At 37.5% G+C, this 25,140-nt stretch overlaps 1 protein-coding gene and 1 non-coding gene across 2 annotated transcripts in view; one reads left to right on the top strand and one right to left on the bottom strand.

The window, feature by feature from the left end:
• Smp_170870 (putative rgs-gaip interacting protein gipc) overlaps nucleotides 1–22,952 on the bottom strand; it is a 124,503-nt gene extending 101,551 nt beyond the window's left edge. The window contains exons 1-4 of the mRNA XM_018797902.1: nucleotides 22,636–22,952; nucleotides 21,408–21,687; nucleotides 18,749–19,689; nucleotides 14,018–14,889 (exon numbers count right to left, since the gene is read on the bottom strand). Of these exons, the coding sequence (XP_018652898.1) occupies nucleotides 14,018–14,889; nucleotides 18,749–19,689; nucleotides 21,408–21,687; nucleotides 22,636–22,806 (2,264 nt within the window). The 5' untranslated portion in view covers nucleotides 22,807–22,952. The remainder of the gene's footprint in view (nucleotides 1–14,017; nucleotides 14,890–18,748; nucleotides 19,690–21,407; nucleotides 21,688–22,635) is intronic.
• Smp_tRNA_01473_Gln_TTG.1.1 lies at nucleotides 5,917–5,986 on the top strand. Its single transcript has one exon. It is a non-coding gene (tRNA).
• Nucleotides 22,953–25,140: the final 2,188 nt, after the last annotated feature.

The raw sequence follows: 25,140 nt of genomic DNA, 5'->3' as shown, positions 1-25,140 counted from the left end.
GATATGGTGAAAATTCACAAATTACATCTGCCTGATAGGATAGGGAAGTACAGATAAATTACTTACCTGTGTGTATATATTAACTGAATGTCAAACAGTAGGTAAGATCTTATGAACGAAGCAGGTTGTGTGTAAGAAGAACTCTAATGTATACCAATCATTTGTGTACTTATTTACTGAATCAATCGCTTATAGATTCGCAATGATTTTTGGATCTTCTCATTCATATAGATGATTAAACAAGTGTATAGAAAGCCTTTGTATTTAAATCAGGCGTAGCTAACTATCATAACACTTCTTAATGAGAATTCGAGGAATTCCTTTCAACTATAATCATTAGTTCAGTTGATGTCTATTGTTTCTTTATGTTAAACTGTCGGTTACTTAAGTGATAACAGTGAATAAAGTAATTACCTAAAGCGAGAAATATGAACAAATGGATTTCAATTGTACAATCCCCCCCACAACAATTTAACTATGATTATAACTGTACTATAAATACTGTGGTGATGATTCATTATTAATGTTTACTAAGTTTCATTATTTTCATTCTATTATCAATGGGAAGATTCAAACAAACAATACTAAGTGATTTTAAACTTCACCCCATTGCACAAGCAAGTGGCAATCAGGACTCAGTACCTAAGTGGATAACATGATGGCGTTTGAAGCAAAAAGTACTGAGTTAGAGTCCCAGAGTGAACATCAACTCTGAGACGAGGTACATCGATCTGACAAGTCCCTAATGGGACGAAACTCGCGTCCTGTATTCCACTGCTAGTCACTATCCATCTTTGCTTATAATGCTTATTTAAAGCTTGTTTGTACTTGGATAGTTATTACTGATATTATGTAAGATCACATCAAAATTGAGAGAAGTTAAAATAACAAAAAGATCAATAATTTGCAACATGCTCCCCTCTATCATACATGGTCAATAGCATTTATGTAGTAGACAGAACCAAATTATTTATAATGATTTATCATATAGCGGATTCGATTTCATTTCTTACATATAGCAGAAGTGATAGAGATTCCAGGTAACCATCCAAGAGTTTATCAGAAGGGGGTTTTTTGTGGAGATTTTAATAATTTCTTTTTTATAGTTGAAATCATGAGTCAATTGAAGCTAGATCACTATGGAAAACATGGAAGCACAGGACTAATGATTTCAACTATTAAAAAATTACTAAAATCTCCACAAAACTCTCTTCTGATAATAATCATATGCTCGCTAGTGATTGGCTACATGACGTATACACTGGAGTTCTAGTGAGAAGCAGTGACCAGTGGAGTTCAACCAGGTCTGTTGTGAGATAGTAACTCATTGAAGACAATGGTGGATGGTTGTTCAATTTCGTGGATTAGTTGAAGTCAGACATAAACACCGTTGAGTGCCGACCGGCTCAGTGGTTCTAGAGGTCAGGCGCTCGCACGCGAGACTGGTAGGTCCTAGGTTCGAGTCTTGCTAGGCGAGATTGTGGATGCGCGCTGCTGAGGAATCCCACAGTGGGACGAAACGGTTGTCCAGTGCTTCCAGGTTTTCCATGGTGATCTAGCCTCAATTGACTCATGACTTCAACTACATAAAAAAATCTAAGACTTTGTTAACCATACCATATTTTTTAACACTTATCTCTATCTTAGCTGGATTAGGGTTCGGCAAACAAATTTATTTATTATTATTTTCCATAACCTTTGTTCGTTTATCTTTATGTGCTTTATTTAAAGTTTATTCTTTACTAATCCAATTATTTGAACCCTTATTACGTAACCTTAATGGTTTTAGTAAATTTTATTACGATGTATACAATTCCAATTCTTTGACCTATTTACTATTACGAGACATTGACACATGCCTTTATTATTCTTATCATACCTGTCATCACAGAATAATTTCATACTTCACGAATCAGTCTAAGCTAGACCATTATTGGAAACTTGAAAGCAGTGGATGGCCATTTCGTCCATATATGAGACTCCTCAGTTGTGCGCATCCACGATACCGCACGCGGAGTTCAATATCAGTGCTCCCAAGTATTCGATGGTTGTTTAGCTTAGATTGACTTATGAATTCAACTGTTAAAATACTACAATCTCCATAAATCCTCATAGTGATAATTATTTATTTTGTTTTAAAGCTGCTTAGTCCGAAAATAGTTTGCTACCCATAAGTTAAAATCTTAATCGTGAGAACTATAGCATAAAACAAACACGTTTTCTGTAATTTAGCTAACATAATTTTGTGATGGCAGGAGTGAAACACTAGACGTAGAGAAGAATCAAAAACCGACAGCAGTTTTATATGTGAACATCTGGATTATGAATAAGCTGAAAGATCTGAATGTTTAAAGATTGATCCAGCATATATTTAAGTACATAAAAGTTAAATTCAGTAGAGAGTGGGGAGAGTCTGCACTCTCTCTCTTGAAATGCTCTCATATGGCCACGCGTATATAGCCTTTGTAAGGGAAGTCCTACTCACTGCCTTCTCGTGGCGGGGGTGTTGTTGTTTACGAAATTGAGAGGATGAAAAGCGAATGTCCGGCGCTTTAACCGGGTTGGTGGACATGGCGAGTTCACCTAGGGGAGTTGGAAAACTCTGATTCAAAACCCATGGTGAACATAGGCTCCAGTATCCTGAGGGAACAAATGGTGTATGAATCAATCGTTGGTCACCTGCTACCATGGGACTGCATCTCCTTACGATGCTCCACTGCCTTGTGGATCAGACCTGTAGGTCAAAGGCTGTTGGTGTGGTCCCTAAGTAAACCGCCTGCTTCGGTTTGGGCACTCAGACAGTATTACAGCCCTCACACATATCAAATGAGATTTGTATGGCGCATACATATCTGGTGCTCCTTTATACCGATATTTATGTGTTCAAATAAATAAATAATTAGAAACAAGTTTAAATAATCTTAGTACCAATGATAGTGGGAAAGATAAGACATTGAGAATATGGTTGAATAAGATCGAATGAAAACGTATATGTCAGCGAGTCACTGAACCTAAAATGTAGAGACAGACAAAGAGTGAATACATCTGCTCTACTCTGATCGACCTCAAGTCTTGTCAGTCAATATTGCGAAACATTGAATACAAGTGATCCACAACCTTCAATCAGGAAGTCTGCATATAAAGATATGACGAAGACCAGAAGTTAGTGCTTTCATAGATTAATATTGTGCTTTAATTCATCTTTTCTAAACGATTTCTATGTCAAACAGTAGTGTACGTCGGAGTACTCAATCACTGCTTTGTATTACAAATGTTCCAATATTTTCTAGTTTGGATTAACTCATAATACAGTATTTTTTCGTCTGATTCAATATCTATTGGAAAAACACCACCTGGTGACATGCTAAGATAATTCCAAAAGTCACTTAATGAACAGAATCTGAGTTGATAACTGTGATGTTTGTAATGAACAAGATTTTCTATGCAAATAATTATGCGCCTTTTCTTATTATAATGCATTACATTCATGTGTGCTAACGGTGTTCTGTCTTCGCACGCCGGTCCATTTGTAGCTGCAATGGTATGCTTTGGATGGATTCAGGTATTTTTTGGTTATACCACATTTGGCGCTGTTTCTCCTTCTAATAACTAATGGAGGATAGCTGATAGAAGGTGAATAAATTAACTAGCTTTTAACACAAGTACATAATCTAAAACTGATATGAAATTTTAGAAGAACCAATATTCATGAACACAGTTTAATTCCAAGTGTCGTCTCACCGGCTGACAGTAATGATATTCTAACTTAATAGATATTTCTTTCAACTAACGCCTTAACATACAAAATCAGAAAGGCAAACGGCTACAAAAAGGACAATTTTCCGACAGACTATAATTTATGAACGAACCAATGAAATTAATGATAACAAGTTTAGGGTCTTGGCGGGGGTGTTGTTTACGAAATTGAGAGGATGAAAAGCGAATGTCCGGTGCTTTAACCGGGTTGGTGGACACGGAAATTTCGCCTAGAGAAGTTGGAAAACCCTCATTCCAAACCAATGGTGCACATGGGCTCCAGTATACTAAGGGAACACTGAGTTGATATCCAATTGTCTAACTTCAGTCCCGCGAGCGGGATCGTGGACGCGCACTGCCGAGGAGTCCTATACTAGAACGAAGCGGCTATCCAGTGCTTCCAAGTTTTCCACGATGGTCTAGCTTCAATTGACTCATGATTTCAACTATGAAAATACTAAAATCTCCACAAAACACCTCATTTAGTTAAAGGTCAATAATTCAAATGTTCAAGTCTTATCAATTCGAAATTCACAGTAGCTGTCTTATTATAAAGCTGATAAAGAAATAAACTACTGACATGATTGATTCCATCATTAACGACTTCATATCAGAAAAATATCGGACGAAAATTTAAATTATCACTTTGAAAGTATGAATATTATTTAATCAGATGATTTGGAGAAATTTGTTCAACTTGAAGAGGGTTTTCATTTTAAGCCGAAACCAAATGAATAATCATAGCATAGATTTAAAAATTCAGTTCAATTATTGAAAATTATTCAGTATTTTCGGAAGAGGGTTTTGTGGAGATTTTAGTAACTTAATAGTTGAATTCATCAGTCAATTAAAGCTAGACAATCGTGGAAAACTTGGAAGCACTGGATAGCTGTTTCGCCCTGGTGTAGGACTCCCCAGCAGTGCGTATCCTCGATCTTGCTGGCTTTATTGAAGTTAGACATTAACACCACTGGATGTCAACTCAATGGTCTACAGGTTAAGCGTTAGAGCGCGAGACCTATAGGTCCTGGGTTCGAGTCTCATGAGCGCGATTGTGGATGTTCACTGCTGAGGAATCCCATACTAGGACGAGACGACCGTCCAGTGCTTCGAGGTTTTCTATGATGGTCCCGTTTTTATTGACTCATGAATTCAACTATTAAATTTATTATTTATTAATCCTTTAGAATAATGTTCATTTTTCTTTAGTGATAAACAACATACCCAGATAATTCTATCGGTGTCTTATAGTTGTACTGATGATAAAATGCCTTTTCCATGATCCTCATTGTTACTAATGATCTGAGAGATCAATAACTTACTAATTCATATCCATTTGCTACACTTGAAATGTACAATAATTTGCATATTTTATATTGTAATGTAATATGGTAAAACATAGTTCCTATTTTGATTAATTTAATCACTATTAGCTTCAATAAAAAAATAAACAACAATACAAAAATATCGGTTAAGTGCAGTGGCGCAAGACTGGTAGGTTCTGGCTTCGAATCTTGCAGGGCGGGATCATGTATGCGCACTGCTGAATAGTCCCACAATAGGACAAAACGGCTATCTAGTGATTCCAGGCTCTTCATGATGGTCTAGCTTCAATTGACTCATGATCTCAACTATATAAAATTACTAAAATCTCCACAAAACCCCCTTCTGATAATGCAGAAAAGACTTTAACGAGCATTATCACTGAGTTATTCATGTAGTGATCAATCTGAATGCAAATATTCATTGGTTGGTTATTGATACAATTAAGTAATATGATCCTAACAATTGATCAGATTTATAGTTTGACATCACAAGCAAATGGCAATCGGGATTCAGTAGCTAAGTGGATAACGCGATGGCATTTGAGGCGAATCGTACTGGGTTCGAGTCCCAAAGTGAACATCAACTCTGAGATGTAGGTACATCCAGATGACGAGTCCCAAAATAGGACGAAACGCGCCTCCACCGCTAGCCACTGTTCATCATTGCTTACAATGCTTGAGAAATAATGCTATATCGAGGCAATACGCACACCATGCACATATGGCCAGTAAGAGACTGATCAATTGCAATCCTAAACATCAATCGGAAGATCCAAACAAACAATAACACGTGAATTCAAACTTTACCCCATTGCACAAGCAAGTGGTTATCAGGACTCAGTAGCTGAGTGGATAAAGCGATAGCATTTGAAGCGAAACTACTGGGTTCGAGTCCCAAAGTGAATATCAACCCTGAGATGCAAGTACATCCGACTGACGAGTCCCAAAATAGGACGGAACGCGCCTCCATTGCTAACCACTCTCCATCTTTGCTTATAAATTATGCAATAGGTATTATTAATGAACAATCTTAATTACTCACTTTAATAACTAATATCCAAAATATACATCATATTCATTCGTTTTCAATTAGATATTGCCAAAACTTTATTATAGAATTCATTAGTTCAATATAATTCCAAATATTTATACAATCATTGTGAATAACGGAGAAAAAAAATCGATAACAAACATTCACTTGTACCATTAACACCAAAAAAATGTGGCGTCTCTATCTGTTTATATCTATCTATCTGTATATATATACAAATTCACATCCTGTGACCTTGACAAATAGACCAATCACTGAACGAGTTACATATAGTGGTCACTAATGAGTCAGTTAAATAAACGAATATATAATAATAGAGGGGGGGGTTTCCTGTGGAGATTTTAAGTAATGTCTAATAATCTATTATACTAATAAACAAAATTGAAACTTGAATATGATTACCGAAAAAATAAACAAACTCCAGGAACTGTTTTGTTTAAAATTATTATGTATATATAAGATAGATAGTGGCTAGCAGTGGAATCCAGTTTGACGCGCGTCACTTCGTCCTATTTAGGACTCGTCAGTTGGATGTATTTGTATCTCAGAGTTGATTTTCACTCTAGGACTCGAACCCAGTACTTTTCGCTTCAAACGCCATCGTGTTATCCACTCAGTTACTGAGTCCCATAGTGAACATCAACTCTGAGATGCAGGTACACCCAGCTGACGAGTCCCAAATAGGACGAAACGCGCATCAAACTGGATTCCACTGCTAGCCACTATCCATCTTTGTTTACAATGTTTGTAAATTAAGGCTATATCGAGGCAATACACACAGTATGCCCATATGTCAATAAGAGACTGACCAGTTGCAGTCGTAACACATCCATGGGAAGATTCAAACAAACAATACTGATTGACTGTATCCAGCTTCATTCTTATCTTGGACCTAGTAACTGGTTTTATCTACATTCCAATTTTGAAATACACACTTAAATTTAGTAAATATCCCTATGAATACCAACATACTACTTTATTTGGGATAAGTGTATCTGAAGACCTTTATTAAGAATAACGACTTTCGACAAGATTATTCTGTTAGCATTGTTAAATTTGAGTATAATTGTGGTGTGGGTTACTGATATCCATATAAGTAGTATATAGTGATGGTTGGGCATTGAATGTATTTCAGTAGAAGATCGATAAGGCGAGAACGGGAACGGCACACAATACATGAACAATTATAATCGGAGACTATGGATGGATATTTGCAGAAGGAAAAGGCAAATTGAGACAATTGATTATTTTGCAAATTAACTGTTCACTATATGGTTCTCATATTTTAATGGGATATTCTGTAATGTTGTGCTATAATACATTCGATTGTCCCCACCTGTGTTCTTGATGTTACTAGAACTGATGTGTGAGTGAGGAGAGTAATGGTCGGTTGTTTGTTTAGTCAGATTTGTAGACAGTCTGACAGATACTAGATGAGTAGTATGTATTCTCTTACCTTTATTATTACTGTAATTGTTGTTGGCTTTTAGTGTGGAAATATACTTACGTTCTAGTCAAGCTAATCATGTGTTCTTGATCTGAGTTGTGTTGAAGTCCTATAGAACAGGCACTGGGAGAGAATCTAATGTAGATATTCGTCAAAGGCAAATTAGTGTCCCATTTGTGTAGACAAACCGAGTGTTATAACAAGAACCAATGGAATAGGGCAATACTTATTCACTTTATTTAGAAAAAAGTATCAACAGTTGGATCCTAATTTAACGATCAAGTACGCTACAATAACATAGTACATTTCCGATATTTCATTGCCAAAGAAAAAAGAGATCACATTAATGGTTTGTAAATCTGTATATACTTTCATATTGAAAATAGTTAACTCCCAATAACTAAGTATTGAAGATAATGAATTCCATCGTCATAAAAAGTGGTGGTGGTGAACTACCAAAGAAACAAATTAAAAGGATCATGAAAACTTCTAAAGTCTAATAATTTACTTAGTTAAGTGGTAAAATTGCGGCGGTATTCGTCGCTTACAGACCTCATTTTAGAATAGCATAGATAATTGAGTGGGGGGAAGGAACTGTTCCATTCTAATATGAGATTGATCAATAACAGATATCGAAAACAATAATGGCGATCGAGGCCGAGAATTTCAGTACTCTCAATAAGCTTATAAACACCATACGACCAAGTTGGCAATTGAGTATACTTATTTTCAAACTCAATCAAAATAGCACAGCACAACGATAATTGGTGCAGTCTACTTCATCCGCAATACAATAGAGGTTTGGAAGTAACGGATTCCCGACACAATAGTTATCATAGAGGTTTATGTAGATCAGTTTATTTTGTAAATAGCATTCACCACAGACGGTTGTTTGAATTTTCATATTTAAATAATTACATTTATTTCCAACAATTCGTCGGCTGAAATGTTCGATTATGATAAATTAACATATAACTCAGCTTATTAGTCTTTTGTTGATAAAACGTTAGGATATGAATTCAGAATCGTTAGTTGATCGTCCGCCCCAAATGCCCTGGTACGGCTGAGAGTAAGGACAGTCCTCTCTCCCTCTCGAAATGCTCTCACATGACCACGCGTATATAGACTCTGTCAGGGAAGACCTACTCACTACCTTTTCGCACAACAGGTGTTGTTTACAAAATTGAGAGGACGAAAATGGGATGTCCGACGCCCTAACCGGGTTGGTGGACACGGAAACGTCACCTAGGGGAGTTGGAAAACCACAATTCCAAACCAATGGTGCACATGGACTCCAGTATTCTGAAGGAACAAATGGCGTATGAATCAATCGTTGGTCACCTGCTACCATGGGACTGCATCTCCTCACGATGCTCCACTGCCTTGTGGATCAGATATTTAGAACGAAGGCTCCGGGTGTGGCCCCCTAAGAAAACCACCTGCTTCCGTTTGAGCACCCGGGTAGTTTCACAGCCCTCACACAAATCGAATGAGATTTGTGCGGCGCATATGTATCTGGTGCCCCTTTGCACCAATATTTATGTGTTTAAATAAAAGTTGGTCGTCCACATGACAACAGTTTCATTTTGCTTTGTGTAGTCAAAACTGAAAATAACGTTAAAATCAATATTAATTAAAACGGTTATAAGTTGAATCATTAAAATAAACCTACAATCCCGAGGTTGTACAACCACAAAATATAGTGCCAGGACATTTTGTTATTTTAACCGAACTCAGAACTATTTAGCCGAAATTCACACTTCATTCAAAACATAACTTGAGTACGTAACCACTCCTATACGTCAAAATATCTCATTCCTACAAATCCGTACCCATATTCTTTAAAGCACTACGTAACGACTGACGGGATATTTATATGTAGTTATCAGCCAATTCTCTTTCGTCCACCCTATTGGTTGTATATGATGTAATCATTAAGTGAGTAATGTTGAGGTTCACAGGTCAATCATCTCATAGGTCGGCTTAGGCTCGTTCACCACGGATTCGATGGGCCAGTTGGATGTCCTTTGGCATAATGGTGACACACTTGGCATGGATGACACACAAGTTAGTGTCCTCGTAAAGGCCGACAAGATAGGCTTTGTCTGCTACTTATTATGCTGATTTAAGTGTCTTCAGGTAATTTGAACTATATTAGACATAATTTCCATGTCTTACAAGTTTTCGAAAATTCATGACTAACTGAAGTTCAAATGGACTCGACAATGATGTGTGTTAATAAACTTTGAGATATGCTTGTTAGTTAAACTTAGAGAAGGGTTTCCCAAAATCATTGAATTCAGTCATTAACACTGTTGGATGCCGAGTCAGTGGGCTAATAGTGAAGTGTTGACGCGCAAAACCTAAGGTCCTGGGGTTCTAGCCCTGAGTACAAGATCATGGATATACACTTCTGAAGAGTCCTATACTAGGACGAAACGGCCGTCTAGTGTTTCCAGTTTTTCAATAATTGTCTAACTTAGATTGACTTATAAATTCAACACAGAACACAATAAACCCAAAATAAATATATGTTTATTTACTTATCAGTTATAAAATTTAATAAAAATATAAGGGTACACTAAAAAAAAACGATTGGTATACAAAAAAATAGCCTTCGGTTAAAAGCACAAATAATATAACATTCATAAAAAGGTCGTATATATATGAAAGGATTGAAAACAAAGATTCATTATTTCATACGTGTAATAGGATTAGGTGCACAAATGACGTTGATACGGATAAATGCTGTTTATAGTACTGATTTCACAGGTTTGTGAGCGGATTTCATGAACCTGGCATAAAATGCAAAGGAATAATAATAATAACAATAATAATAATCTAGACTTCATGAGAGAATGTTATTTATTTATTTATTCATTTAAACACAAATATTGGTGCAAGAGGGCATCAGATATATATGCGCCACACAAATCTCATTCGATTTGTGTGAGGGCTGTGATACTGCCCAGGTGCTCAAACCGAAACAGGTGGTTTTCTTAAGGGCTCACATCCGGAGCCTTTGACCTAGAGATCTGATCCACAAGGCAGTGGAGCATCGTAAGGAGATGCAGTCCCATGGTAGTCGGTGACCAACGATTGATTCATACGCCATTTGTTCCCTCAGCATACTGGAGCCAGCCCATGTGGATTATTGGTTTGGAATTGTGGTTTTCCAACTCCCCTAGGTGGACTTTCTGTATCCACCAACCCAGTTAAAGCACCGAACATTCGCTTTTCGTCCTCTCAATTTCGTAAACAACAACACCCCCGCCACGAGAGAATATATTAAATTATTAGTATATGAAGTGATCAACTTGATTGAAACAACCATTAAAAAGGTTAGAGGTGTAGGACGATGGTTATTCCTTCTTATTAGCTTACATCATGGAAGAATAATTCTTCTTGGGATGTTTTAAAATGGAACTGAATCAAGGGTTGTCTTGACAACCTAAGAATGTGATTACAGAACAGAAGGATCAATTGCTTGAGGTCAGTTAAAAAAACAATCCAGTCAGTCAGTCAGCTACAACGTAGGACCAGGCACATAGATGCATCGGTCCAAGTTGCCATACCTCGTTAGCACAACAAGATCAACACCGGATTCATAGAAATAGTTAATTTAGTGGTGGTAATATATAAAAGAAAGGTTGTATACAAGGATATAGTATAGGAAGGAATAAAGTTATGAAGCAATTTTAATCTCAAGGTTTGAGGGAAGATAAAGAGTGTATACACCTACACCATTGTGATCGATTCTGAGCTACGTCATCTAGAGTCCTCAACCATTGGTTACGATAATCGCGCGGACCCCAACCAAGTAGTCTGAATCTGCCAATATGGCTCAGACTAGAAGTTAGTGACTTCAAGCACTGATGCCATGTTTCGTTTTGGCCGCCCCTAACTCTTTTCCAACCATCCCCTACGCTAGTCAGCATAGCGCGTCGTGGTAATCGGTGTTCAGGCACACGTAACACGTGGCCCAAAGATCTCAGTCGATGAAGATTCATGACCTCATCAACTGATTTACCATCATTCCCTAATACCCTGTGTCTAACCTCACTATTACTTACCTGGTGATCTCAGCAGGTGCGAGCAATATTTCTAAGACATCTGTTGTCAAATACTAGTAACTTACGAGTATCTTCTACTCTTAATGACCAGGTAATTATTATTTGGATACGTAAGGTGACAAGGTTCAAAAATGTTTACAAAAGCACACATGAAGTTCTTCTTCTTCTTCCTCTAAATTGTAAGTTTCACTATTCCGTCAAATATGCCACTTTATTTTATCTTTTCAAGTTATATTCTTAATATTCATTCTTTCGCAGTATGATTGTAAATAATACGTTATTTTAATTTCTTTGCTATTCTCGTTGTGTTTATTTACTTAAACACATAAACATTGGTACAAGGAAGCACCAAATATATATGCGCCACACCTAGTCATTAGACTTTTGTGAGGGCTAGGGTACTAATCGGGCGCCAAAACTGAAACAGCTGGCCTTCTTAGGCGACTAGTTCCCGAGCCTCTCACCTAGAGGTCTAATACACAAGGCAGTCATCAAGCAACGTCAGGAGATGCAGTCACATGCTAGCTGGTGACCAACGATAGATCCATACGTCATTTGTTATCTCAGGATCCTGGAGTTCTTGTGAACCATTGGTTTGGAATCGGGGTTTTCCGACTCCTCTAAGTGGATCCGCTATACCCACCAACCCGGTCAAAGCATTGGGCATTCGCTTTTTATCTTTTTGATTTTGTAAAAGCACCGCCACCGCGACAGGGCAGTGAGTAGAACTTCCCTGGCGGGGGCAATAAGCACGTCGCCATGTGAGAGCATTTCGAGAGGGGGAATGGACTCTCCCCAATCTCGGCTGCACCACGGCATTTGGGGACTTTATTTATTTATTTATTTAAACACATATATATTGGTACAAAAGGGCACCAGATACATATGCACCACACAAAATAATGAAAATAGGAAGAGAAAGGATGAAAAGATAAGGCGGACTGAAATGTACAACCAGAAGACTCTTTCAGTTAAGAAAGTTAGAACCAATCTTGATGAAGAAAGTAAAAGAAGGTTACAGCAGGTTCGACACTGGCTTCTATTGTGAGTCAAATCTGATAATTTCTCTAACCACTGTGTTGCACCATCTCTAGGACCCCAACCAGGGAGTCGTGAAGAACCGACAGAAGCCAGTCATGTGCAGCCTTCTTTCATGGCACGACACGATGTCAAACACTGACCAGCTCTCTACTTTTTCCAACCAGTCCCAGAGTCGGCAAATAATGCACGACGTGGAAGTCTCTGGGACGACATTCGTAGAACATGTCCAAGCCACCGAAGTCGGTGTTTCAAGATGGTGACACCAATTGAATTATTGTCTCTGCGCCCGAACACACGATGCCGAACCTCTGCATTACTAACATGGTGTTGCCACTGGATGTCAGCAATCCTTCGGAGACAACGATGATCGAACACAGAGAGTCGTCTAACATCCTTAACTCGGAGAGGAAATATATAGGCTAATAGTATTCACAGTTGAAATCATGAGTCAATTGAATCTAGACCACCATCGAAAACCTGGAAGCACTGGACGGCCGTTTCGTCCTATTATGGGACTCCTCAGCAGTGCGCATCCACGATCCCGCACTCGCGAGATTCGAACCTAAGACCTACCAGCCTCGAGCCGAAGCCCTTAACCGATAGACCACTGAGCCGGCATCCAACGGTGTTAATGTCTAACTTCAACTATATAATAGGACGAAACGGCCGTCCAGTGTTTCCAGGTTTTCCATGGTGGTCTAGCTTCAATTGACTCACCCTTTTAAACTACGAAATATACTAAATCTCCACAAAAACCCCTCTGATAATTATATAATCATATGCTCACTAGTGACTTCGAGAAGTATATCCAGGAGCTCTAGTGAGAAGCAGTGACCAGCGGAGTTCAAAACCACGTCTGTTGTGAGATAGGAACTCACTGAAGACAATTGGTGAATGGTTGCTCAACTTCGTGGATCAGTTGAAGTTAGACATTAACACCGTTGGATGCCAGCTTAGTGGTCTATCGGTTAAGGGCTTCGGCTCGAGACTGGTAGCTCCTGGGTTCGAATCTCGCGAGAGCGGGTTCGTGGATGCGCAAATCTTTCATAAATCTTTCTATTATTTCAATAGATTCAAATCTCAGTTTAAAAATCAACACTAAGATGAAGATACATCCAAGTGACGAGTCCTAGACAGTCCTGGACCTCACTGAGAGCAAAAATTAAAGTTTTCAAAACTATCTCAGCAATAATGTCGTATTAACTACGCTAGGACTACATACCTGTATTTTTAATTACTCAATATACCATGAAAGAGCAACCACATATGTGCAGGGAATATCATAATGTACAAAGAATAACATAATAAACACGTAAAAACCTACCTCGATGTACAAATACTATTACGTCTGTTTGATGTTAAATCCAAATTTGAATTTGGTGAACAGTTGACTGGTGAATGTAATAAATCTACTGTTTTATAAGACAAAGATGGAGTTTTATTACAACTACATGAAGGTGAATATGTCAAATTATTTGACATGCAACTACCACCACCACTACAACCACCTTCAATTAATGGTTCATTACTTAAGTTTATATTTTCTAAACAATGTTGAATATGCCCAACATTTGTATCTTCATTAGTATAATGATGTTGTTCATCAGTTATGCCAGAAATAGGATAATGATTTTGTATATAATGATTTATATGCGATTGAAGACTTTCATCAGTATTTGAATCAAGATGTTTTAAAACATTATGTAATTGTACATCGATTGAAGCTAATGATACTGCTAGATCCCGTGAAACTGAAGTACTATCATGTAAATGATGAGATGATATATGTGGATTATTTGTATTCCTGAGATAATTACATGAAATCGGAGAACGAGGTACTGATACTGAACGTTTTATGCGTAAAACATTAGGATTTTGATGAGGATAGTGGTGATGATGACAATAAGATAAACGAGAATGTAATCTATGATTAACAGATTCATTTAAATCAGTAACACATGTAGTAACAATTGAATCCTGTGGTAGTAATGGAACATTTCTATCGTTCTCGTTTGTTGAATTTGTAAACACTGATGGATTTATTTTCTCTTGGACATTTTTAGTATTAATATTTTGTTTGTATAGTTTAGAAACTGGTAAAACATTAGATGATTGTTCGGCATTAGTCTGCTCTTGTAGTGCTGATAAACTGGCATCTAAATTGTCTAGACGTCGTTTGTAAGTTTTATAAAGTAACTAGGAAGTAATAAGAGTAAGAGACAAATTTCGATTGAATATAAACAAAGAATCAAACGTAAACAATAATACATGATAAAAAAACGAAACAGAAAGAAAGGTCACTTATTGTAACTCTTCGTTCATATATTTTTACGTGAATATATAGTCTCTGTCAGGGAAGTCCCACTCACTGCCTTCTCACTACAGGGGTGTTGTTGTTTACGAAATTGAGAGGACGAAAAGCGAATGTCCGACGCCCTAACCGGGTTGGTGGACACGGAAACGTCACCTAGGGGAGTTGGAAAACCACAATTCCAAACCAATAGTGCACATGGACTCCAGTATTCTGAAGGAACAAATGGTGTATGAACCAATCATTGGTTACCGGCTACCATGGGACTGCATCTCCTCACGATGCTCCACTGCCTTGTGGATTAGGCCTTTAGGTCAAAGGCTCGGGGTGTGGCCCCCTAAGAAAACCACCTGCTTCAGTTTGAGCACCCGGGCAGTATCACAGCCCTCACACAAATCAAATGAGATTTGTGCGGCGCATATGTATCTGGTGCTTCCTTGTACCAATATTTATGTGTTTAAATAAATAAATAAATAAACATTTTTACCAGTAAAGGCGAAAGTTATACCTTAACATTAGGAACTGATTTTAGTTAAACAAGAATTGAAAACCAGGAAGCACTGTACAAGTGCTTCGTTCTAGAATGGGACTCATTAGCAGTGTACCTGTTCATTACATTAACAGAGATCCAAACCAAAAACATCAGACCTCATAGCGACTGTGGTCAATGGTATACATATTTAGTTTGAATCGATTCACCATATTGCGTAATCATCTTTTATTGGATGGCGGCTCAGTGATCTAGAGATTAGACATGACACAAGACCATGGTTTGATCATTAGTGGGGGTGTGGATATGCACTGTTGAGGAGTGCCATACTAAGATGAAACTGTCAAGTACCCCCTGGTTTTCAATGATTGTTCAACTGAAATCAGTCAGTGATGTAAACTTTAAAATTTGACAATCACCACAAACTTCCCTTAATAGTTAGAAAAAAAGGTCTTTACATTGTCAGTTTCAATTGATAACACTATTTTGATAAATATAATTTACATTTTTAATATACTTGTATACCACTTAAGTATCTAATAATTCCCAAAACTGGATAAAGGTGAACTTAGAATTTTAAAAATATGGCTATTTATCAGTATAGAGGCTTGTGGAGATTACCTAATTTTATTGATATCACGAACCAACGTGAACTAGATATCCATCAAAAACCTGAAAGCATTGAACAGCTGTATTATCCTAGCATAGGACTCACCATGAGTAAGCATCCACAACACCGGGGATATTTATTTATTTATTTAAACACATATATATTGGTACAAAAGGGCACCAGGTACATATGCGCCACACTATTTGTGTGTGTGTGGGCTGTGATACTGCCCGGGTGCCCAAACCGAAGCAGGTGGTTTTCTTAGGGGGCCCCACACCCCGAGCCTTTGACCAAAAGGTCTGATCCACAAGGCAGTGGAGCATCGTGAGGAGATGCAGTCCCACGGTAGCCGTTGACCAATGACAGGTTCGTCCGCCATTCGTTCCATCAGGATACTGGAGCCCATGTGCACCATTGGTTTGGAATCAGGGTTTTCCAACTCCCCTAGGTGGACCCTCCGTATCCACCAACCCGGTTAAAGCGCCGGACATTCGCTTTTCGTCCTCTCACTTTCGTAAACAACACCCCCGCCACGAGAAGGCAGTGAGTAGGACTTCCCTGGCAGAGGCTATATATTCGCTGGCCATGTGAGAGCATTTCGAGAGGGAGAGTAGACTCTCCCCACTCTCGGCCGTACCAGGGCATTTGGGGGCTTCTAGGGATCAGTCCTATAGTACGTATCACCAGGACGTCAAACAGACACCGGGGATAGGTCAAGTTCAGGACCTTTGGTCTCGTGCGCGAACATTTAACTTCTAGATACACACTATTGAGGAGTCCTACACTGGGGAGAAACAGCCGTCCAGTGTTTTTTGTGAATGTCTAGTTAGGTTATTTGTTGAATTTTCGTAAACACTAGTTTTTTGAATTGCGTGTATTTTCGAAACATTGATCAGACAAGTTTCCTTCACTCTTCATCAGGTTGTGAAACACAAACATACCTACTGACAACCGACTATAGTTGTACTTATTGAACTTAAAGCAGCACTCGATAGGCTTTATGGCAGTGCCTATCACTGAAAGATGTATGAAAACAGTATAAAAAAGTTGCAAAAGCTCTCTACACGAACACTACTGGTCCAGTCAAAGCTAATGGGGAACTGTCCCCATTTTTCCTTTAGTCACGGAAATTCTTTTAAAAACAAACCCCCCACCGTCTGACTTCCCGAGGGGTGATCTCACTTGCTGACTTAGAATATGCAGGTGACATACTTCTGTTCAGTGAAGGTGTAGTCTCTTGATTATACTCAGCAACAATGATAGCTTGTTTGACATGTGATTCTCTCCCTTTAAACCAAAAATATTGCTTCAGGATTGGCTTACCTCAACGCCAGAATCAATGACAGAAAACGAAGTTGAGTGCATTGACCGCTTCATTTATCTTTAGTCGAAGTGGGTTGGTACTTGAAGAAATCTCGACATTAATTTAGAAAGTTTGATTGACTTTTGTCAACTTGGGTCACTTGTTAAAAAGTGAGACATTCGTTTGTTAACCAAATGACAAGTACACTGTGCAACAGCATGCTACGTTATACTTTATGACTATGAAACGGGGCGTTTAAAAACAGGATATTCGTATATGACTGGTATTTATTAATAGATACTTCCGAAGCATTGCTCTCGTATGTTGGGACCACTCAGTGACCAATACTGAGATCATTCAAACACTATTATGTGAAGGTGGGATATCAGCAAATGAAACAATGAATCTTCAACTGAAGTGGTCAGGACATATTCTACGTAAATACAACCACCACTTAGCTCAATAGGAGCCATCAAAGGAAAATGTGTCACTAATCGATGAAGTCATTGATAGTTGAACAGAGCCATGTTAGTAGGTTTAAACTAACAGAGTTGGGTTACGCCCGATTATTATAGCCAATAATTAGAAACGTTGGATGATGTAAGTTAGAATCAGTCGCAATTGCACAGATGCACCTACTCATTACCTATCCTTGCATTGTGAGTTCTGGAATTGTTTTGTACTTCGTTTTCTTCATTCGTTCTTCGCGAATTATACTGTCTATACCTAATCTTTTCTACCATTGCTGATCCTACTATTTTGTGATTTGTCTGCATAATTTTATATTGTTGTGATATGGTGTTGCAATCTGAAAGGATGCATATATCTCCCAGGTTTTACGATGGTTATAACTGAGTGACTGACCCTATGAACTCGACCAACAGAATTATTGCCTCAATTTGTGAATTCCCTCCGTTTTTCTGATGTGAGACGTGGACTGAGACATATTTGTCCTGGGTCCAATGTTGACCATAAAAGAGAGTGAATGTAGACACGCAAGTAGTTTTGTGAATCTAAGCTCATGTAATAAGATTCGGGAAGATGCTCATCTTACTCGCCAACAAGTTAAGTCAATGGGTATTCACAAGAGTTTCATTTCTCTATGCCCTCCAGGTTGTTCAGTCAAAAGTCGGATTTATGCGTTACAATCCTCAAAGTTGTATCAAGTAACCCATCATGTCAAGGTCGTAAACCAGGTCGAAACAACTCTCTTATTTTCTCTACATATTAAATATGGCCTAGTGAGCAGAAAAATCAAGATCGTAGAATGAAGTACTAGTCTTTAGTCTTCCAAAGTCACTCGGATGTAAGGAATAATTCTATTCATCAAAAATAGCCTACCTTAAGACGAAATAATTTGCCTTGTACACGAGAACGTTCTTCAACCAAATGACTAATACACTCTGATATATTAATCAGGCTTTTATTGGGCTTTAACTTCACATTACTTTGATCCTCTTGAATTCCATCAGTCGATTTTTCTACACTGGCATTTTGTTCTGTTAAACACGTTCTATCTGGAGTGAACTGATATGTAGAAATTTTCATATTTTCCTGAAGTATAGACGAAGATAATTTCGAATTGGCATTTACAGGTGATACGCCGTGGCCAACATGTTTATCTTTTCCATTAGATAACTCTGTTTGAATGACAGCAGTTGGAGATATACCAACTTCAGGGCATAAAATATCGTCATTAAATGTATTTTCAATTTTTTTCACAGGACTAGATAGTATCTCTAATCTTTTACAATATGTTTGATTGTTATCTACAATGTTTAAAAGATCCGATGATGAGAAACATCTAGATAAATTGCTTACAATGTGTGAATCCTTTGTTATTGTCGTAGGATTGTATTTACTGAGTGAATTTGGTGTTGCATTATTGCAGATAATTGAATTGGTTTTTTTATGACTGCTAGTTAATAATAAAGATTCTCTTATTTTCGACTGTAATACAGTTAGGTTTTCATCTGCTTGACGTAGATTTTCTTTATACATTTCTGACCAATATTTAAAACCTTCTGATGAAAGATGGTCTTTACGAGAGGATAGTTGAAGTTTTTCATGATTATTAACAAGTGACTTCTCATGTGTTTTATTCTTAGATAATTTTATCTCAAGATATTCAGTAGGATCATCTGTAACTGGCAGATGATCACCATCTTTAGTAGTAACAACTGGACATTGAAAGCGAGGTTCAGCAAGAGCAGAGGTAGAGAGTTGACTATTGTTTCCATGTTTTTCTGTGAGTTTTTTGGAAGTGTTTGTATTCAGTTTTCCTACAGACAGTTTATCGAGGAGTAAAAATGAGATTTAATGCATATGTTATGAAAATAGCAAATAAACATTACGTCAATTGAATACATTTGTATACTTGAATACACATATCTTTAAGGTAGGATTATAAATAGCTTACATTTAATATCATCAGTTATTATGACCTGTTTGGGCTAATATAAGATTACAGTTTGTAGAATTAGTCTGGAAACTGAAATATCACCCGGAAATTAACTTAGCTTTTCCTCCCACTAACACAAACGCATGCAAAAAAACTGCTTTGAGAAAAGTGAAGAACAGGAGTAAAATGTAATTGTGAAATCATAGGAACTTAAAATGTACTGAAACTGGATTATGGAAAAGTGAGACAGAAGAAACTAGCCAAGTAAAATGTGTACGGGAGGAGTACCTGGTGCTGATGATACCTCTGGATCCTAAAACTGAAGTATGTGAAACAAAGTACAAACTTGCAACCAAATGATTAAAAGTCAGTATTTTTACAACCCTACAGTTATCGTGGGATCCCAGCATACTCTCGTATTTGGAAGACTAAAATATGTGACGAGTGGTAAACGGATCTTACTATGAAAGCCACAACCCTATGAAGCACTCAGAGTGATGACTTCACTTTATGACTGGTCTCCTTAAATCAGAAAATGTAGTCATTATAACAAAGACAGGCCTCTTAAGCTTCATAATGTGTGTGGCAATTGATATAAGGGGAAGGTTAAGTTGGGTTATGCAAGGACTTTGTGAACAGTTATCCATTGCTCACCCACCACCGGAAATCTGTGTATCCAGGGCAGATAGGATACTTGTAAGGTCGATCATTTTAACATTTTTTCCGTTATGAGGATGAAGCGATAGGGATGGACATACTGACCATCTACAAGAAATATCTTACTGATGACACACCACAGTGCTATAAGTAGTATGACTCCGTCTAACTAATCTATTTAGTAAGACATAAATTACTTTATTTAGGCACATAAATCCTAATAAAGGCAGGAAAAATTTGAGAAACATAAATAAAGCGACAATATTGTCAGGAAATAGAGAAAAGAAGCAGTAAAATTAACACAGAAATGAACAGAAATACTACCTAATAAGTGATAGTCTAGTTGGTAAATAGGATCAAGATATACGGCGGATATCCTTAAAATACCTTATTCAGTGTTTTCTACATCTAGCCAATAACTCGGGGAAATCAGACACATGGGTGCTTCAAAATGTAATTGCAGCTTTAGGGAGTCATAAATTCTCGTTGATTCTTCCTGTGGGCGGTTAGTGGAGAAATAACCTGTTTTTTCAGCTAATTGAGGCTACGTTTATTCACAGTAGCGACTCACCAACAGAAAAATTGTTTACCAGCCCCATATAAACGGAAACCTTTAATAGCTTATGAATACAGTCTTGAGGCTCGGTGGTTGGAGGCAATTAGCAGGAAACTCAGTTGTGCCTACGATTTGATCTAATTAGGATTCGTCAGATGTGCATCTTTAATTATGAGGAAACTGCTCTCAGTAGAACTAGAATCTGTGTTACCCAGCTTAGCACAGTCTGAGGCGTTGCCAGTGAGCTACTCCAACAGCGGCTAATCTCCTTTAGAACTGGTATATTTACATTTGCTGAATAATTCCGTTTTGATCGAAATGACGTTACTACAAACGTAGTGCAGAAAACCGAATGAGAAACACTATCAGAAAAGAACAACACTCACCTTCATGTGGATTGGAACGGGTTGGTGTATATCCCTTTGGTGCCTCTTTGTTGTTTGTGGATGGTTTCGAAAGGGGACGCGATGAACTATTTGACACGATGCAACCAGCTTCTACAGATTTATCATGAGGGATTCTGTCCGAACTACTTGTTGTATCAATGGCATCTTGTTTCTTTTGACGGGCTTTAACAACACAATCCCGAAAGTGTCTATCTAATGGATGCTCCCATAAACTAATGCCAGATGCAGTATCATAGTAAAATATTTGATTGTTTTCATCCTATGGAGGAAAAATAATTAGATACAAATTACTTCAGTTCAGTATATGTGAATTGCTGGTTATGAATTTTTCGGTTAACGTAAATATCACTTCAATAGTGATGAATAGTACTGAAAAGATTATTTTTGAATACCTAGTCCGAATATCTGGTTAACTTAATTGAAAATGGAATCTTCGGAAAACAATGGTTCATATTATTTTGACACGTGGATAACACATTGATATTACAATAAAACTCAAAAATAATCAGTTCCGTAATTATTTAATTACCAAGAGTGGCTCATAGACTTAAGCTTTTAATCAGATCAAAGCTTCAAACTGTATTTTCGCTGCTTTGGTTTAGTTAATCAAAGGGGATAACTACTTTCCACACACTGGCGTGGAGCTTTGCTAGATTTAGACTAAGATGTTTTCTTCTAAATTTGCCGTTTGTATGATATCAGCGAAACCTGATCATCATGCCACTGAAATGTGTCTTAAGATACTGATATAAGATCTAAACACAACTTCCGTTTGCTTCAAATGCTTAATCAAGTAAATTACCGTTGCACTTATGACAGATGCATCAGGCTGATTGTGAACAGAAAGCCAGTAACCGCTACAAAAACCTGTTAGAGTTGTAAACGTTACAGGTTTTGAAATGTGCTTTTCTAGGCATTGCATGAATTCGGTTAATCTTAATACACAAATAAACTTATGACACTTGAGTGATAATACATGAAGCTCTTAACCTATAGGGTCATTCCTACTGCAGATGACGATGCGAATGTATATTACTTTGGTATTTCCAAAATGAAAATAATTTCCTAGTAACATTGCGCAAGTTTTGTAAACACACAAATACAGTGTGAAGGAAACAGGAAATGAGAATCTGGAAGATTAAAGATAAAAATTATTGCTATCAAGCAATCAACTCGAAGTGGCAGAATTTGGTGAAAATATGGATACCTTGAGGACTTGCCAGCCAGTCGGTAAATGTGCAGAAATGCCTTCTTTGGCGATATGAAGTAAATCTTGTTCTTTTTCAACATCAATTCCTAAGCTTTCGGCGTACAGCATTACTTCATCTTCCGTGGGCTCATCTATGGCACTCTCCTCTAACAATACAGCCTTAAGCATTTTCAAAGTTGCGCACCTTTTCGAACTTCTTACTTGTGATCCGTATAAAAATAAACATCAATTCAGTCCTCAATAACGCCTAATATAGATAATATTCATTTTCTGTTTCTGTTATTCTATGACTGTGGGTAAGCGAAGAGTCAAGTAAACTCTCATCTTCAGTTTCAATATGAAGGACAGGATGTTATGTAACGTAGTACTGTAAGGATCCAATGTCCCATAAAATGTTTTGTCATTTGTTAATACGTCGTACTCTTTAAAAATTACAGGAATTCAAGACTTTAATATCCAATATGACCGTGACTACCTAGTAAAATCCATGAACTTCGTACTCCCCAGTGGTGTGGTGCGCTTTCAGGTCATCAGTGATTTTCAATTCAGGTGGTGTCCATTTACCTGCACAAGTCCCGGAAGTTTTTACAGCCGCTTTGGAGCTCTTATTTCTCGAATTTGTCGTGTTGTTGCTATTCAAGGTGTTTTTCTCAAGTACTTTAATTATAATACTTATAATAAAAATAATGAAATCATAATTTTTGGTAGAGCGAAACCAAAGAATGTAAAATAAATTTGTCTTGTGGTGTCTTTATATTAAACACTTGTTCCATGGTAGGAGAAGTTCATAGTGATTAAATACGTGATTCCTGTGCCTACACTCAAAAAGGCCTACGAAGAGTCCTTCTTTTCGAGTTTGTCGTTCCATTTAGAACAAACTTGTTGTGAGAAAGTGCGACCCTTTATCTTTGTAGTAAGTGGTTGATATACATGTCGTTTGGTATAATTTCTAGATTGAAACGCCGGCATTCAGAGAGAATAGAGTTTTTCGGTCCCATATGTTACTCATTTTCTTTTAAGGCCTGACCAAATCACTATTTATTAACACTAACAATAATCGCAAGGAATGAAGCAGATCATCCTAAAGTTTATTCCTTGGTTTCGTCGCTGCAGTTGCCCACAATGGATTAATATCCAGAGTTGATTCATCAATCTACAGTGATCAATGTTATGTATGACTAGTCGATAGTGCTGATTGAAATCTAAGTGAATCAACCTCACGCACGTTGTTTAGGCATGTTGGACGTAGTCGATAAAAAACCCTGTTGGGCCTAGGTTTCGTACTGTTCAAAAACAAGGTAACAGTATCGATGATCATATTATTAATAACAATGAAAATAAAGGAACTAATGAAATATGAGAGATTCGATGTAGCCACTCAACTTCACAATCAAAGGCTTTATCATCGAGCAGTTCAGGCAGCAACCGTAATATTGCATGACTGAGGTTAGATTACAATTGATTATTAGGTTTTCTGTGTTTATCGGGCCTAGATCGCACCCTATAGGGTTAAATAGGAGAGAATGATTACTATTAACCTAGTTACTTATGTATTATGTAGTAGTGAACAGATTGAATAGTAAGCTGTTATCTTCCTAATAAGAGCTTCCCTGAGTCCACAACACATTGAATGACTCCTACGGCTTCGACACCACAAGCATAAATGAGCTCATTTATACACGAGATCAATTGTGAAAATCCCAAACTGGAGGGATCGTGGAATGTGCTTAGTGAAATTTTGGATCTTGAGAGCCTTCAGTTCACACAAACTTTGGTAACCTTGATGTAGAAATTCAGGCCTCTCAAGTAAAATTAGATCCAGAATAAGAGTAGTTAGGTGGAACGCGGTCTCTCAACCTCTATTATGAGGGGTGTGGTATTCTCAATGGGAAGCTCTAATGGAGTCAAAAAATATAATATGATACAGGAATTTCCAGATTCAGCGATTTTCCAATTTTTGCCATCCTAGGAAGCAAGATGTTTATGATCTACCTCTTCTAACCTTGTGCTAAGCTTCACAAAACCTTTTCTCTATGCACTTCCTCATTCAACAGAAAAACAGGCCTTCCAAAGCTATGACCAATATTAAGAATAGTGCGACAAAATATCTACATTCTAAATCTTTTCCCTTCTTTAAGGAATGGAAAAGAACGACTTAACTTTCTTCTTCTCGGATTGTAAGATTTCTTTCTTGTATATATACTTGGTTTGGTAGTATGAGCGATCAGATTGTTAAGATCTCTGATACTTAAAAGCTTGCAGAGCATTCAAAATTAATCCTCTGGTAGCACGACGACCTTATTATCTAACTAGTAATCATGAACAGGTAGGGATATCAAAAATTCGCCCGGATGTTTTTCGTCAGCTTGACTTCGAAAGACCTTCTATGTTTCCATGTCCCTGGATCAGATCTATTCCTTTCAATTTTATGGCTACTTATGAAGTTGAAGCTCTAGTGTTTCGCGTTTCATTACAATGGGCAAGAATATTTCCTCGTAGTTG

The sequence above is a fragment of the Schistosoma mansoni genome, chromosome 6 (genome assembly GCF_000237925.1).
Source record: "Schistosoma mansoni strain Puerto Rico chromosome 6, complete genome".
NCBI classification, from domain to species: domain Eukaryota; kingdom Metazoa; phylum Platyhelminthes; class Trematoda; order Strigeidida; family Schistosomatidae; genus Schistosoma; species Schistosoma mansoni.
Note: the sequence above shows the minus strand (reverse complement) of the source record. Positions and strands in the feature narration are given on the sequence as shown.